The sequence below is a fragment of the Typopeltis vanoorti genome, chromosome 1 (assembly GCF_054136105.1).
Source record: "Typopeltis vanoorti isolate ZY-2024b chromosome 1, IOZ_Tvanoo_1.0, whole genome shotgun sequence".
Classification (NCBI taxonomy): domain Eukaryota; kingdom Metazoa; phylum Arthropoda; class Arachnida; order Uropygi; family Thelyphonidae; genus Typopeltis; species Typopeltis vanoorti.
The window spans coordinates 43,392,769-43,410,750 of record NC_143549.1 but is presented as its reverse complement, the minus strand read 5'-3'; the positions used below and the strand labels follow the sequence as shown (position 1 = coordinate 43,410,750).

General features: G+C 33.2%; 1 protein-coding gene across 1 annotated transcript in view; it reads right to left on the bottom strand.

Moving 5' to 3' along the window:
• Nucleotides 1-4,659: 4,659 nt before the first annotated feature.
• The window catches only part of LOC150109930 (immunomodulatory peroxidase-like), a 102,734-nt gene continuing 89,411 nt past the window's right edge, over nucleotides 4,660-17,982 (bottom strand). The window contains exons 12-17 of the mRNA XM_090399501.1: nucleotides 17,539-17,674; nucleotides 14,301-14,891; nucleotides 12,629-12,798; nucleotides 10,499-10,604; nucleotides 8,566-8,657; nucleotides 4,660-4,883 (exon numbers count right to left, since the gene is read on the bottom strand). Of these exons, the coding sequence (XP_090255627.1) occupies nucleotides 8,603-8,657; nucleotides 10,499-10,604; nucleotides 12,629-12,798; nucleotides 14,301-14,891; nucleotides 17,539-17,674 (1,058 nt within the window). The 3' untranslated portion in view covers nucleotides 4,660-4,883; nucleotides 8,566-8,602. The remainder of the gene's footprint in view (nucleotides 4,884-8,565; nucleotides 8,658-10,498; nucleotides 10,605-12,628; nucleotides 12,799-14,300; nucleotides 14,892-17,538; nucleotides 17,675-17,982) is intronic.

Genomic DNA, 17,982 nt, shown 5'->3' with positions numbered 1-17,982 from the left:
TTCCAACAAACGGCTTAATGATAGAAGATCCCTGTGCTCTGCATCCTAGTTTTGCTCTTACTAGGAAGATTTGGTCATCAATCAACAGGATCAGAACTAACCAGAGCAGATGTGGCTACCTACTACATAAATGGAGGCTGTTAGATCACCCCTATTGTGATTGTTCTCCAGTGGCTCAGACGATTACTCATATTGTGAACGACGGCCCAAAGCGCCAATTTCATGGTGGTAACCTACTGGACATCTACAATTTGATGGATGAGGCCTTGGATTGGCTTTCCAGACTGGACATTGACCTGTAATTGTTCTGTATTCCTTTTTCCATACGAATAAATAAATAAATAGGTCTATAAGTTACCAACAATGCCTTTTTCTAATTGACGTCATCAGTCTGCTATTTATGCAGTGTATAGCCTTACCTGTTCACTGATGATTGAGCCAGCCGATATCAGATGATATGAGCTGGTTACAGGGTGTGGAGTGAAATCATAGTCAACACCATTGAACTCTCTCTTGGCTTCTCTATGTACTTTGATCCAGGGCATCGAGCACCTTATTGAGTAATATTTTAAGGACCTTTAGGGATGTGGCGAGAGGGTCGGTCCTTAAGTAACTTGGAACTCTTGATGGTGCGGAGTGCGAATGGCGGGAAAAGCTACACTCATCGCGGTCATCCGATGCATTAACGAGTTTGAATATAATAACTAACTCGCGTTTTGTTCCATGGATGGAGTTAGTCGGTCTCGCTCAATGGACATGAAGTATTTTTTTTTTCCATTGGGTACTCCAGTTTTTCCTCAAAAACAGCCAAATCGACCTCGGAATATACGCATTTGCCAGACAGTTACTCATCTCGAATGCAATGTATTTTCTTTGATTATCTTCCGTGTATGTATCATTTCTGATAAAGAACGTTATGGAAATTATCTTTCTTCATTATTAGAATTCGTAGAATTACATTCACTATAATAAGAGCAAAGACGTATCAGGAGGTTCGTAGATGATTCTTAGATGTTTTTCTAATTTTACAACTTGCACATCAAGAGAGGGAAAGGAAGGTTTCCCTTCCGCTTAAGGAGCCATAGAAAAACAATACTATGAAGTTATCTTCAATTAAGGGAAATTAAAAGGTTATAGATACGCTTTTTTATTTTCTAGTATAAATGAAAGAAAGAAATTAAATGTTGTTAACGAAATATTCGAATCCTTCCAAGATTTCGTCTGATTTAAATATTTTGATATTAAAGTACCTTTTATGTATATTATAATTACTTTTACATTTCTATTATTATTATTATTATTATTATTATTATTATTATTATTATTATTATTATTATTATTAAAATAAAATTATATGTAGTCAAGCTTTATTGTTTAATTGAAATATATATGCCAACATTGTAGGCTATTATTTACAGTAGTTTGATAGCGTCTTCTAGTATTTATTTATAAATAGATGAAAATGCTATTTTAGTAGAAAATGCTTTTAGTATAAAAAGAAAAGAATCTGTTTAGTGGCTTACCTAAATATGTACAAAATTTGTTTTAATATTTTTAGTAAAAAACTATTCCCTAAAAAACGTTCAAAATCAATTTATAATTTAAATTTAAATTATTAAATTTTGTATTTTGTTTTTAATTTTTAATAAGTAGTAAAAATATAAAGACACCTTTCACGTTTTTAAATAAATTAAATAAGTGTCAGTTTTGATGAATTTATTCCATCCCGAGAGGTTATCCCTATGTGGTTGCCGGCATAAGAATAGCACCATTGTTGCTATGCATGTCATACGAGACGACTAAAATGGGTATCCAGGGAGGGTAATGGATGGCAGTGCTGTAGCCAATGAAGTTCTAACTGAGGCTCGGCTATTGCTGTTACCCTCCTGCCATGATCAGAGCTTTAATAGCTCAATAACACCCTATCCTTACACTGTCTCCTCTTCAAATAACGGGGAATATGAAAAGCATTCTTGCTTCGCCCTTTTAAGCCAGTCCTTTTAAGGACTATTCCATCCCGAGATAAGTCAATGGACTTTGTACTGATTAAATGACTTTTTCATTTCAAATACCAATTTTCTTCGGAATAAACCATCTGTTAAAGAATAAATATCACTAATTTTAGATGATTCTAGAAAGAAAAGGAAATAACCTGTGTTAATAGATTGTTCTAGACTTTCGAACCACAATCAAGAGAGTATTACCCCTGTAAGTTACATGATGTGTCATAATTCGGAATTTTCTTCTAAACATGGCTTTATTCTATTATGTGTTGTGATTAGTTGTAGATACATACGCAACAAAGCTAGAGTTATCATATTTTATAGGTTACAGTTGCGATGTTCTTTTTTCAGTTTTCTGTAGGAGTAAGAAATTTTGTAGATTCCTGGGTATTTTTGAAAAGGGTTGTCAACTTTAAGCAATCTTAAGAGACTTTGGGTCTAGATTGGTTCACTTACAAAGTTATTTTATGATCTTTCATTTTTGCACTAATCTTAATAGATAATCCAATATATGGAGTAGTTAGTGAGTCTCAATAGTGGTCGTTAATGCTCTAGATGGAGTGCTTCTTTACTATTACCTTGTAAATGGGCTTCTTTTTATAGACTTTAAAAATCAACTAAGTAGAAAATACATTTCTTCTTGCCATTACTGATTACTAATGTGTTCTTTTTTAAGGACGTGAATGATGAATAGTTTCTGAAATGAATTAAGCAAGTTAAAGAAGTACTTTGGTGAGAGATGCTGTGTTTTCGCCAGATGAAAATATCACCGAAGTATTCTGAAAGTCCGTTTCAGAAATTTTCCCACGAGAATTTTTTTTTAAATGAAATCTCCTGATTTGGTTAAAATTATCTTGGAAATGTTCTAGAAAGGAAGACTATCTAGCCAGCGAAATTATATTAACCTCTTGAATTGCAAGAAGTATTTTGGTTCGTTACGAACTGCAATAAGCATGATATTATAAATAAAAAATAAATTCTTTCCTGTCCTAAAAAATAAATTAAAAAAGCAGCAAAAACTTTTTATGTCCTAAAGCAAACCACACACACACACACACACACACACACACACACACACACACACACACACACACACACATTTATTAACAAAACATGGCTGGAAGAGTTACCCTAAACAAGATGCTTAATCTCATACAGTTCTTAAACCTGAACGTTGCTTCAGAAATTTTCATTCCCACTGCTTCTTTAATCTTCTTAAATAATGATAAACTTCTAATACGATGAAAAGCGACACGCCAACCAGCTCTTACCGTCAAGTCAGCAAAATATGAAGATTTATTAGGACACTGTTCTTTAGATAAATTCGTCCAGCTACTTTAAGTATCATCTTTCTTGGTTATGAAGAAGTCTGGCCTTAGGGGATTTTAACTCCCTTTCCGCATTCCATATGTGGAACACCTTAGTTGTAAACAGGAAGTCAGTCATTGAAAAAAGAATTCGAAACGAAATTTCGATAACCGAGAACTTCCCCTTTCTCCCGTATATGAATAAGCTGAGTTTCTCTTGACTGTATAAAACTCCACGATTCTAGTGCATGAAGGAATAAAGTATTAGTGAAATTTGAGAGGTTCACAATCACTGAAGATCTGAGTCCCGTTTCGTATATTTCGTAAATTCACTTATAAATTTCAGCTTTTTTTCCCTCCAATATATGAAGATTGCTATTAGAATTTTTCACATTGTTGTTCTTAACTAGATATGTTGGTGATTTTAACTGGAATCTGCTCTAGTAGCAGAAACATGTATAAGAATATTCGATGAACAGTAAGATGTCAGCTTTTATTACTAGTTTCTATTACTAGAGACCACTCCAATTAAGATCATCAATGGAAGGCAGAGATTGTTCTTTTAAATTTGAATTTTCTTTTTCTCGTGAAAATTCAATAAGATCAAGTCTCAACTGTTTATTCATTATTTCTAAATACGTTTAACTTTTATTGATGAAACCTTTTGTTTTAACCATACACTGATACTCTAAAATGTGTTTGAAAGCTTTTATTTCATCAATCAAATCGTTTACAAACACGTAAAATCGTCTCTATGAATTAATACATTATATCTGTTTGTCTGAATAGCATTTTTATTCGTTAAAATAATTTTACAATACAAAATGAAACCGAGTGGTTTCACATTTATCTCTAAACAACTAAAACCTAGATTTTGCACATCATGAATTTAAGACAAATCACACTATCGAGTGAAGATGTCCAAAGGAGAGGACGGGCTCTCGCCGTGTCCTTTCTTGTGGACAACTTCCTTTCACGTCTAAATTATCAAGAGATCCACTGCAGTCATTCACTCAGCATAAACAAGGCTATCATCATAAATGGCGTGTGGAGATCTCTTAGCATAATAGACTTCAACTTCTTCAAAATCACCTCCAAACTATCCAACGGAACAGTCGACCTCACCTTGGTTTGTTGTCCATGTTAGGACTGTTTTTGTTTTGTTTTAATTTGTTTGTTTGTTTTTTCTCAACCTACCATCGCAAAGAGGTAACAGGAGGTAAGTGTTGAAATAACAAGTCAGTACAATTTGTAGTTGTAAATTATTTTAACGACTAAAACCTGTGTTTTTTTTTAATTAATACGTAGTTGTAATGTTGAATTTAATATAACACATCGTTTATATTACTGATGCTACTCCACATGAGTAGTATCAGTTGTATGAATACGAAGTAAGTACATTGCATCATTCGTGTTACATTCATTGTGTCTCCTGGAAGAAACGTGTCACTGCTTGCATCAATACACAAGTGGCTGCTCACCAACCCTCAGGGGCCACCATTATACCTGAAAGAAGTGCTGCTTCCATTCAGTGTCACCTTCATGTAAGTCCGTTGAAATATAAGGACGTGCACTGTAAGAGAAATAATATGTAATTTAAGAATTAATCACAAATAAATTGCTTACATAATTAAACTATTTCATTTTTAAAACTATCTAATTAAAATTGTGACTAAGTGAGATTGTTTCTATTTTTGGCAACTGTGCTAATAATTGAGTGCTAAATTGGGCATCTCGCAGATCGATGGGTTTCAGAAAGTTTTCAAAGAATACAGCATGGAATAGTAGACACAAGTGGAAGACGAAGAGTAGAAATAAGGCATTAAAGCGTTGATTTTGCTTGGCCACCCATCGTTTCCACATGTGTATCAACATCACCCAATTAGACTTGGAAACGTTAGAATCAACATTGATCCTAACGAATATTTGAAGGATGTCCTGAATGCATAGACTGAGTTGGAATCGTGATGTAGCAACTAGTTTTGATACCGCTGAATTAACTAAATGTGGTTATGTGATCTTCTTGCTGATTTGTCTATCTTTGTTGGAGAGATGTAATCCCTAGTTATAGGAGAGAGAACTCCTCGTTTTGTGATTGCTTCTTCCACCTTTAAACGGGATTCGAACTCTGGTCTTTCCCACCAAGAGTAGATGTCTTCAAGAATGCACTGTAGTGTAACATTTGGAAAGAAGCAAAGACTACTTTCATCTATCATATAAGCAATTTTTGCGGGCTTTAATTAAAATTGTTTCGCTTGAAGAACGACGAACTATTTTCGTTTAAAATCTTACAGATCAGTGGAACATGTTCTATGTTAAGCAATGGTGTTGCTATATTAGTAATCATCAATCTCTTTTCTATGTCGATGTTTGAAACGCTTACTAATTCCAGATTATGAGTACTTCCTTCAGTCTAGCATGCTCAAAAAAAAAAATAAATAAATAGAGATAGAAAGGATTACTTTTACAGTCAAGCAATATTGATAAAATATTCACATACATTAATAGTGATCTGAACTGCATTTAATGCGTAACCGTGCGGTAAATGAATGATATTGGAATCGGAAATAACTATTTTGCACACACACACACACACACACACACACACATGCGTATGTGCGTGTGTGTGTGTGTGTCTTAAAAATACACATTAGACGGTATTAGAAACGCTACTTAAAATCAGAAAAACATCAAGTTAGTGATCACATATTGTTTATGATAAATAATAACTTACTCGAATTTAAGCTCACTCCACAATAATAATAATAATAATAATGAATGAATGAATAAAAATTATTTAGCCATTACCGTTTTGCTTGTGTTAAAACGTAATAATATTTGCCAACTTTTTTTTTTATTTGCATTGAATATAGAAATTATTGATTGATAGGCGATAGTAGCGGGAAACACTCCTTCATTCAATCAGGAAGTCCTAAGCCAAATCACTGATTTAGCTTAGGATTAAATCTTAATGCATTGACGTCATAACCTAACTAATATCGGGAGGTAATTCGTTCAAACTAAATTAAATCTCTCAGCAAAAAGTAGGTCGCATCATTTTTGCTGCCGCTTTCGTTCCGTGAAACCACAAAGCACAACGAGCTTCTCTCACAGGCGTCAGCATGGATTTCCTTTTAAAAATTGCGCAGCCTGAGCGCAAAAACAGTTAGCTGGCGCCATCTGGTGATAATAATGGTTATAGTGCGAACTTGGATACGTGTTGTATCAAACAGTCTTTAGTCTCGAATTTCTCTTTCTTTTTCTCTTAATCTTCCTGTATTACACAATACTATTCGAAAGATAGAACGCGAATCCCGATTGGGATTAGGGTTTGCTATTGTAGTTACTCCGTGGTTACGGAATTCTTGAGCATCTCTGAGCCACACATAGTCATCTGATGCAAGAGCACCCCCCCCCCTCTATACTCGATTACAAGGCATCTTTCAAAAGCTTACGTTAACTAAATAAAATTAGTTCTAACCAATCACGGATTAATTCCTAGAAATAATTTGAAATAGGCAAGCGATAGAATAATTTATTATCAAATTAAAAAGATAAATAAATAAATAAATAAACATGATGAAGGGAGATAATCTGAAGAATGAAAACAAAACTTGAGGAAATAATTGTTGCGACTTTTCTATAATAATCATATAATAAATGCAAACAATTTTTGACTCATTTGAAGATAATTCTCACTGTGAAAGGTCCAGGATTCGAATTTCAAAAAACGCATGCTTTTTAAGTCTGTTCTCAAGGTTACCTATTGTCTGCGAAATTAGTTTTTTTCACTCTCAGAAACCCGGATTTTTAACTCCACAAATTCGCTCATAGAAATGACGCTATTGCACACTCACTAATACCAGTCAGGATTAGAAACGCAACATGACTGCAGTCATCCACTTTGCTCCCATCACAAGTGTATTCAAATGGTCGGTAGCCATGGACTTCACCCCGTGATTGATTGGAGATCAGTATAGAGTTTTTTAAAAAAAAAAGTTAGGGCTAAAAGAATCCCATCTCCTTCATTTGCGAAATAAAACGTGTTAAAATTTGATTTATTTATTTACTTATATTTTAACAAAAATATAAAACTCAACATGAATACCAGACTTGTGTATTAATAATATATCTTTCAAAAAAACGGTACCGGTAACTCTTTTTTTTTTTTTACTATATCTAATATAATAATCATTTTTGTTTGTAATGCTATCATGTAAGGGAGATAGATGAGCTGGGAAGATGATACCCTTGGAGGATAATGGATAGGAATTCTGTAGCCAATGAAGTTTTAATTGAGGCTCGGCTATTGCTGTTACCCTCCTGCCATGATCAGAGCATTAATAGCTCAATAATACCTTATCCATACGTTGTCCTCTACAGATAACGGGGAAGATAAAAAGCATTCTTGCTTCGCCCCTTTAAGCCAGTCCTTATAAGGACTATAAATGCTATCATGTACCTAATCGGAATGAATAGATCGATGTTAGGCTCATTCTTGAAAGTTAGGAAGAAAAATGAATTTGAAAATCAGGGCAATGTGACATACACTATTGCACTGTAGAAATTTTATTGTTCAGTCAGACGATTTTAGAAAGAAGCATTCTACGAGATATCAAATTCTGGTTAGATGGTGCAGACTAGCCACATTATGCAATATTCACCAGGAGAGGGATAAAGTTCTGTCTAATTTTGCTACGAGAGCTGTTTTAAATGGTGTTACCCTCTTAGTTCCATGTGATCTTATGATCAGTTGCAGGGATGACTGGAGAGCAATCCCAGGCAGAGAAAGCCAACTCAAGGCGGTTAACTCAGATAAGGTTAACCACCTGAGTATCAGTATCTTTCCGCTTTAGTTTCAATAATTAATATTTAAATTTAAAATATTTTTAGTTTTCTGCAGTAAAATGCTATTTCAGTAATAGAGCAATTATTATTATTAGATATTATTTTTGAAATTACACTAGCCGCATGATGTTCAGAGTAATGAGTTATGTCGTTCATCTTTCGTACAGTCCTTGGTACTGTTTGCTTATTAAGTTCTTATCGATATGCCAAACCATCCCTAATAATAAATCGCCCAATATTCTTCTGAAGATTTAATTCAATGGCGTTATTAATGACAGTCAATAATAAAGAAATAGGTGAAGAAAATTGAATTAAAAGATATTTTGTTGGGTGATTATACTACTTATTATCAAAACTTTACTATCAAAAATAAATGATTTTCATTAATAGTGCTGAATGACACTCACATTTTTACATGTGCATTACCATGCGATTTTCCTCTGCTTAGAAGAGAGTAAGATCAATTGGTGAATCTCTAGTGCAAGGGATCATTGGATTGCTATAGAGGGGAAAAATAGAAAAAATTATTAGAAAAAATTGCAATTATTAAAAATGTAGCTTACCCTTAGCTCTGCTAAATTCATCCCATCTCATTTTGCTTTCCCTCTCTTTTATCTTGCGATGTCGAAGGGTTTGTTAATCATCAGACCTCAACAGTTCAAACGATAAGATGGTGACCCTAGGCCCCGGTGTATGTATCCTATGCCCGCAATGGTGTTGAGTTCTCAAGGTCGGTTTGCTTTTTTTGCGGACGAACCGCCAAAAACTGGGCTCAGATAAACTGGGGAGAAAAACCCTATTGTCCACGTCCAAGACCCCCGAACTATGGCTGAGGAAGATCCTTCTGCTCCTCACGTCTGCGACGAGAATAGAACCTAGGACACTCCTTCCGCAGGCATATGATCGCGAAGCGCACAGCCACTACGCTAACCGCGCGGACGTGCTATAGTCATATTTTAAAATATCAAAATTATATATCACTTCATACTATATAGACATTGCTACGTATAATGTAGCTTACAGTATAACTTGGCTTATAGTATAGTACATTATTTTTTCGCTTTTGTGAAGAATATGATGTCTTATGAATATGAAGAATATGATGTCTGCGCGTCAAATCATGTTCACGGTGTTTAGAATTTTACAAGCTTTACAAAATCAACTTTAATAGATAGAGATAACAAAGACGTTAAGTGAAATAATCAATTTAACAAAAAAATATGAAATGACGAAAGTGATAATAATGATTTTTCGATAAATAAACGCACATAAAGGTAAAATAATTATGAAAAATTAAAAAAAAAATAATATTAGCCATTCTATATACATAAATATTAAACCACCAGTTTAAAATTCATTTCAATAATTTCTTATTGTTACTATTCGAATGCCAGTGTATTATAAATAATAACCATCTTTATTAAGTAGTGAAAGTATAAATATCGAGCATACATATATTTATCTGAATTAAAAATATTTTTTTAAAAAAATTCTTTAACTTTGTTGATATACTGATGTTCGGGAAGTACATACATTTATGAATGTTTTGTATGCACGAGTCTACGCATTTGGCGTAGAAGTGAGAGATGGGATTTGAATATTCCTCTAACGTTTTCTTCCCGTTCTTCTCACTGGAAATATAAATGTGGGATTTGTATACATTTGTTAACATGGCTGGGGGGGATGTAATATATTTGTGCCAAGGAAGTGAGTAAGTTAGCTGAAGAAGATAAACTTGATCTTGGCTGGAGACTGGAATATTATCAATAGCGGGAGGAGAGAAAGTTGAATCTTTCTTATTAGAAATAATAGGGACGTGTATTACAGTATTGGAATTCATTCGATTTTTCCTGAACTCAGCCTACTGAAAGAGAAAATCACGAGATCAACGATTGCGACATTGGCTAGTGAAAGTTATTATTGTACAGAAGAAGAAGAACGTCAGGAAACGTACAGAACTCTGGGGTATTCGAGTATTGAAAAAAATATGATGAGAATAAACCATCCACCATGATGACAAGCAGTAAAATAGAGAGATAATTGGCAACCCATTCACACACACACACACACACACACACACACACACACACACACACACACACACACACACACACACACACACACACACACACACACACACACACACACACACACACACATTGCAGATTTTCTTATTTCCTTACAAACGTTTCTTATTGAATTACACTTAATTTCACTTTCTCGGATTAGTCATCAATATGTTGATTCCATAACTTATCGGAGATCATATATTCTTGATGTCTATTTTAAATTTATAGCTAAATAGTGAAAACATATAATAGAAATATTTTAATGTCTTACGTATTAATTGAAGGTGGTAAAAATGCACACTTTTGGATTTCATCGATATCAGTTACATAGCATAACAGTTTGGAAAGAGTCACGTTTCTCAGTTGGATAAGCTGGTCTGCAAAAATAAGAAAAATAAAAATAAGAAATGTGTAATATTCATTACAAAATGGTATCACTAAAGAAGTAATGAATGTAAATTAATTACTTAATTAGCAACTACTTGAACCGAAAATGATGTTATAAAATTATTGCCGGTTTTCAGCGAAGTCATTTTCCTCCCTTGAACATACACGTGTACACACGTGTATGTTCAAGGGAGGAATTAATTACATTTGTATGTTGAACATACAACATACAAATGTAATTAATCCAGCACTAACAGTGAAACATTTAGGAGTTAGTGGTCTTCTTAAACTTGACTAAGTTTTAGTTTCCTTCAAGTGACATTTCAAACTCAACCAATCGTTAAGACACATAATTCGTACATAGAGGAATTTTAGCCCTTTGCGAATAAAGGAAAGAATGACAGTATTTTAAGATCCTTAACTTAATCCATAGTGGTTTTGCGAGATTCACCCATAATTGAAGTCCGTACTTGAGGAAGATGTAACAAATGTGCTTTTATTGAAAAGAACTGCGTTCAAATCCCATCTAGGACACGTGATTTCGAGAAACGACACGGATTTATTGCATTGCTGAAATTGAATTAAACAGGAGAATAGTTTTTTTTTCTTGTAATAAATGTGTTCAGCAAGGTCGGCAGCCAGTTTCCTGACCATTATTGATAATTTAACGCATAAGAAATTTCTACTTTAATGAGTTGCAGTAATTTTGCGAAAATTAAAAGCCTGCTAACAGTGGCAGAGATTTCAAAAATTAATAAAGCAAGATAATGATATGTAAGCTATAGGGGAAACCATAAATTGAACAATTTTAAGGACGTTAAGAAATTTGGAACCTAAAATAATCTACGATCTCAGTGAGTGATTTTCTTTGTATTGGATGCTACTATTAACTTTTTCAGGATAACCCTCGATTAAAAAGAACATATTATTTCATCAGAAAGACGATAATGGGAGATTACATCATGAAAGAGCAAAAAAAGCTTAGAATTTTTTTTTTTCTAAATTCGACGGAAATAAATAATAAACGCTTCACATCCCTGCATCATCGGCAGATACGTTATTTCCTTTCCATAACCAGCTGACTATTAATACGCACGTTCAGGTGAGATGACATAAATAGAGAATTCCACATCCTATTCCCTACAGGAAGTCGATTTAAAGAAGTAGCTTTTCAGGACAAAACAATAAATCATCTTCCAACAATGAAAGATAGAAAAATATAATCTGCTGTCAAATAAAAATGATTTGTGTAGCTCTGTTAATTGCAGTTAAATTAGAAATTATTAATATATCATTTATTGTTTATAAAAATTATTTTTATTATTTTATATTACAAAATAAAATATAAAATATTTACAATATGCATCGGTTTATAAAGTTTAAAATATCATATATCATAGTTCGAAGCAAATCAGTCAATTTAGTCATATATAAATTAATTAAAGCTAAATTGACAGCAATACCACTAAGGGAATACAAATCAATACTGCTTGTAATATCATAACAATACTGGTAAAGGGCTGCAATTCTTACTACAGTTATCAAGCACAAAAAAAAAAAAAAAAAATTAGTTAAACATTTCTCTTTGCACAAGTAGAATTCTTTCGATATACTTATTGTATAGTAATTATAAGAAATATTTAATATTTCTTATAATTAAACAAAAAAAATTATATTGATATTTTCTAAATACAAATAATAAAAAAATTGTGCTGAATTAGTTAATAGCGATAAAATTTCATACTTCTGAGATATAGTGTGCTCAATTTATTATTTTTGGGGTTCCACATTCCCCCCCCCCCACCTTACTTATGTACTTTTTCGGTCAAAGTTGGATTAAGCGCGTAGATCGAGAATTATCGGAATTCCACAAAAGCCTTTGTGAGGAATTTTGGCATGTTAATTGTTAATTATAAACTTGTAAAGCAAGTAGTACGGAATATTTTAGAGATGTTTGCAATGGTTATAATCTGATAATTAGAATGAAGAAAGTTGAAAAATTATAAATACGTACTTGATGTGAATCCTACATTATTTCCATGTTCAAAGTAAAAACGGTCGCCATATTTCAAATATTGGAATTGGCGGCCCACTAAGCATCTTACAGTAGGTGGCGTCACTGCGTCCCAAGCATCGTGTTGTTCAAATAAAACTCCTATGAACACATCTATATCCTCGACGTTACTGAAAAGAAAATATTTCATTGTAATAGCAATAAAATGTTTTTGGAATGTTTTGAAACAACTTTATTTAAAACGCGAATATTTTTTGAATGCATCATTCTGTCCGAATGGTATACAGATATGTTATGTCATTTTAATAAATGGTGCATTAAATGGAATGGCGTAATATACAAAAAATTATAACTAATAACTCAATGTCTTATATATTTTTAAGATATATTATAGTAATCCTCTTTTTTATAAAATTGTGAAATTTTTTTTAGAAATAACATCGATTTAAAAATTTTATTAATGTCAAAGACAGAGAAAAACTTATGCCATACCAAGAAATGATATATTTACTGTTGTAAATTTTAAAGTTTTTCTTCTATAGTGAAGATTTATAGAAGCAAAATGTCTTTTACTTAAAAATACTGAAGTATTATCTTTGGATAATTTATGTACGAGTAATCAACGTATAGCTTTGATCATTCTTATTGTCAAAGTCAGATCAACACATCAAGATGTGATGTACAGGCATGTCTTTAATTCGTCTAATGAATACTCTGCTTCACCAAGCATCGCTTTCTTTTCAGACACATCATGTAAGATGTACTTCCAGTGCTTTCAGACCTATATAATATTTTGTGTGATCGGTTATTTTAATATTCTTCAAACGAGAATTCGTGAGTAATCAACAATTTTCCTACTGATAAATAAAATTTCTGTTCTGTCCAAATAAAACCCATTTGTAATTTATATGAACAAATTATAGTTCATAATTACTTTATAATTATAACCTTTAAAGTAATTATGAGTACTTCGTAGGTTCTAACTTTACACATTACTTGGATAGCGTGATAAGATTCCACCTTTATTCTGAAGTCACAGTAAAACAAAACAAAATTTTGCTTACTTTATTAATCTGATTTGAATTTGATATATAAATTGAACCACTAGCTCAGTTATCAGGATTAAATGTGGAGACGTTATCCACCGATTTTCAGAAAATTAGTTAAAGCAGGAAGAGCTAAGCCTACTCCAGTTGGAAATAAAAAGGGACGAGTGAAGGTATTTATTTATTATACTATACTAGTTATACTATTATATATATTAACTGTGGTATTATGTCAATTATATTAATCAAACTGGTTATAACAATTTTAATTTTAATAAATACTGAAGGAATTGTAACAAAATGTAGCAGTCTTGCCTAAATGTCACAGTGATAAAACTAATTTATTCAAAATATAATAAGCTTCTCTTTAAAAAAAATAATAACTATTATTATTATTATTATTATTATTATTATTATTATTATTATTATTATTATTATTATTATTATATAAAGCAAAATGAAGTATTCTACATTTATTATTTAATATATATGTCCGTCTGCAAGAAGAATTAAATATGTCAAGGACATATTTAATTCTTCTTGCAACAATTTTTGAAGTTAAAAATTTCATCATATGTCTAAATATTTATCTTATATACCGTATAAAGATTTGAGAGCTCACTTACCTGTAGACGCTCCGCAGTTGAGTCACACTTGACTGAGTCATCAGTGGTGGTTTATTATTTACCGAGTTATAAAGATCGCTGAAGCTTGTTATAGTCACATTATGACACGTTTGGACGTAGTCAATGTAAGGACACAAACCATGATCTCGTCCTCTTTGAACGTTAATAGCGCAAAGGTCCAGTCCAGTGTTATTTTCTCTTGCACGGTACAACATATTCTTAATATCACTGACAAAGTAATTGTCATATCTCTGAGAAGGAACGTACTCCATTCCTCTTATCACCAGGTCCAGTGATCCGTTATACAATGGAAAAGGTTCGAAAAAGCTGTCCTGTAGACGAACAGGATTTGTTTCTCCATTTTCTGATGTGTAGGCTACGTCATGGTTAATAAATGAATGGAATCGGTAAGCAAAAGTCGAGAAGTCTGTGAACAGTGTTGGATTTATTGAAGGATAGTAAGTAGAGTATCCACTCCAGGAAGAGTATCCACTCACCCACAAATCAAAATATGTCATGTCCCTATTTCCCAGAGTAATAGGAAGGAATTCTGCGTAGACTATATTTTGCACAATTGCTATGCATATACGCCTATTTGAAAAGAAAAGAAAAGAAAATTGATTATCTATTATTTTTGCAGAATCAGTTCAATTAGTTAAAATATCAGTAACTTAATTTTGCTGACATTTCAAGAATTTGTGAAAAATTCCTTTTGTGTGCATGTGTGTTCATTTCATTCATAGATTTTTTTTTAAATTTCTATGGAATTATACTTGAACGTTTTTACATATACAAAGCATATTTCAGTTCTTTTTAAAGTTTACTAAAAGAAATAACTCACACATCGATTTTTAAAAGGAAAAAAAATAGCCACGACACTATTTACAAAAAATGATTGGGTGTAGAGACAACCAACTAGTCTTATCCACTAGAACAACTAGGCCATCGCTTAGTTGTTCTAGTGGTAGGACGCCGCTCTTTAACGAATAAATTCAGTGTGGTTTCGAATCCTACTGTAGATGCTTAGATGCTACTTAGATGCTTTTGAGTGTCATTAAGTAGGCGGTGATTTTTGTTACCCATTCTGAGACTACCATTGTGCGTATTTTGAGGCCCAAATGTGGCCAGAAAAAAATTCCTGAACTCTTGTCCTAGGCTGACTTCCATCATTACCGTTCTTCCGTCTCAGACTGGAAAATAAATGTAATTACTAGTCGTGGTTCTTTCGGAACCCCGTTTCAAAATTATCGAACCAATTTCTTGTCTTCGCCTTTATCCTAATTCAGAGTTCTTTCTTCTCTGCAATTATAACTTGTAGGTGTTAAAAACATCCGCACATTCTTCAGGGTGATTTTTTTTTCATGACACCATTCTGTTTAAATAATGCGATTGAGTTCTTTCATTTTACCAGCCTTACGTTTTGAAATTTCGAGAATTACAGCATGATTCCAATAAAGAAAAGAAAAGTGACAAATGAAAATGATAATTACAGCGAAGAATATAGCTATTCTGTTCTTTTAATAATTTACCTTAAAATCATAATTAACGAATTGATATAGGAAGAATCGAGAGGGGGAGAACATATCGTTCGATGGCTCAGCGCATATGAATTTGGCTTCCATTGCACAAAAACTAAAATTTCTTCATTCTCGATTGACGATTCACTTGCAGCATCCGTTGGCTGACTTGAAGAAGACATTGAGTGATCACTACACGCTAAAATATTTATACAAGTATTGATCCCGGATCCGTTTTCGCTTGAGTATTAAACTCAATTCGCCTGTCACGACCAAATACCTTAGAGCTTGTTATAAAAACAATATATGCTCTTATAGAGCGGTAGACCTTATCTTAACTTTACCTTAACCGTATAGTGTATTGTGACTGTAAATTGCGTGTGTTCTTCGAGGAAGTTTGTCTGTTTTGCCGACGAAACATTCAAATTTCCAACAGAAAAAAACCTTTCCGTCTCTTTATGAGACCAGCTAACTCAACTACAGTTGAAAGGCCCTGATAAATGCGCTTTGCATCTGAGGATTCCAATGTAAGTCTGTCCAGCCAAACTGCATCATAGAAACCAAGCAACGGAAGCTCTGAATCTTATTTATTCAAATTTGGAAAGAATGTTATTATTAAATAATGATATATTAACCGACTGAAAAAAAAATTTTTTTTTCAGTACAGTAAACTCTCGATTTAACGGACCCCGATACAACGGACTTCGGATTTGATTGAAATAATTTGACAAATAAATATAAATAATGAAATAATTGATAATAAATAAATAAATAATACGATTGTTAATCGAAAGCGATCGGCAGTGATTATAAATTGCGTCTTCGGATACATTCGCTTATATTCTTGATATTTCGTGCGTACGCATAATAGTTCGCGCGCGTGCATGTGCTTTGGTTCGGTAGCATTCGTGATTTACGTGAAACGTGGATGCGAGCTGGTGATAATGACATTGTACAATGGCTAGACATCGACGAGGGCGACCCAGGCTACCTAATTCTCAGCCAGAAAGAGTTTGCTAAAGATGTTCTACGGGGCGATCAGGAGGTTGAGAACGAGGAAGAAGAAGAAGAAGCGGTTCCAGCTGGGCCGAAACTATCGGTGGTTAGAGAACACATGGACGACATCATCTCGTTCATAGGCGCATCTTCAGATCCAGAGGTTATTGCTAATTACGATCATTTTCGGCAATTTCGATCGTTTATTATTAAGAAACAGTATAAAAGTGGAAAGCAACTGAAACTTGATGCATTTTTAAGCACAGTACTCAATAAAATGGTATTTACATAAAAATGTTCTCATTAAAATATATATTAACACTGTACCACTGAAAGTGTTTTATTTTCAATGTTATTCCTAAGATTCGCAATTTAACGGACTTTCGATTTTACGGACAACCCTAAGCCCCTAATAATCCTTGAAATCGAGAGTTTACCGTACTTAACAAAAATTAAAAATTACTAATAGATTCGCAAAGAAGGTATTGACTTGTAAGGTGTTATATGAACATATAACCCAAGAAAAAACTCCCGAGATTGAATCTCCTTAATACAGGACACATTTCGGAACAATATTTGAACATTATTACTGCAGAATACTACTTTTGTCGTTTTTTTTTTTCTTTATTTTCTTCACGTATGGATATAGTAGTGCCTTAAAATATGTAAAGAAAGCGATCAAATAAATTAAAAACTCGGTTTTTATGATGTCTCAAAACACTTACCTCGTTTGCTGGAATAGTGTTTCGTTGTCCCGTGTTGGGTAACGAGCTGCCAATTCTGCAGCAAAGTAGTTGTGACAGCGAAGAAACACCGTATGTAAGGCAGTCAGCATCGTCTGCTGGTTTACTCGTATATCACCTGCCCATAAAATAAAACAAACATTAAGGATAATTTCCTTAATTAACGCAACACAAATTTCCTTAATTTGTGTTGCGCTAGAGCTATAATTTTTACAGTTACCATTTATGCCATTGAAATATTCCAATACTCCAACTCCAATGTGTCTGTTCATACTGTATATTACAGGATAGGCAATTTGCCAGTGTATTATGAATGCCCGGACAAGCAAGCGATATTGTTTCCGTCGGAGGCCTCATCTAACTGACCCGGGCATCTTTAGTGTATTTCTAGGAGCAGTCGTCGCAACATTGTCAGGTTTATTAAAT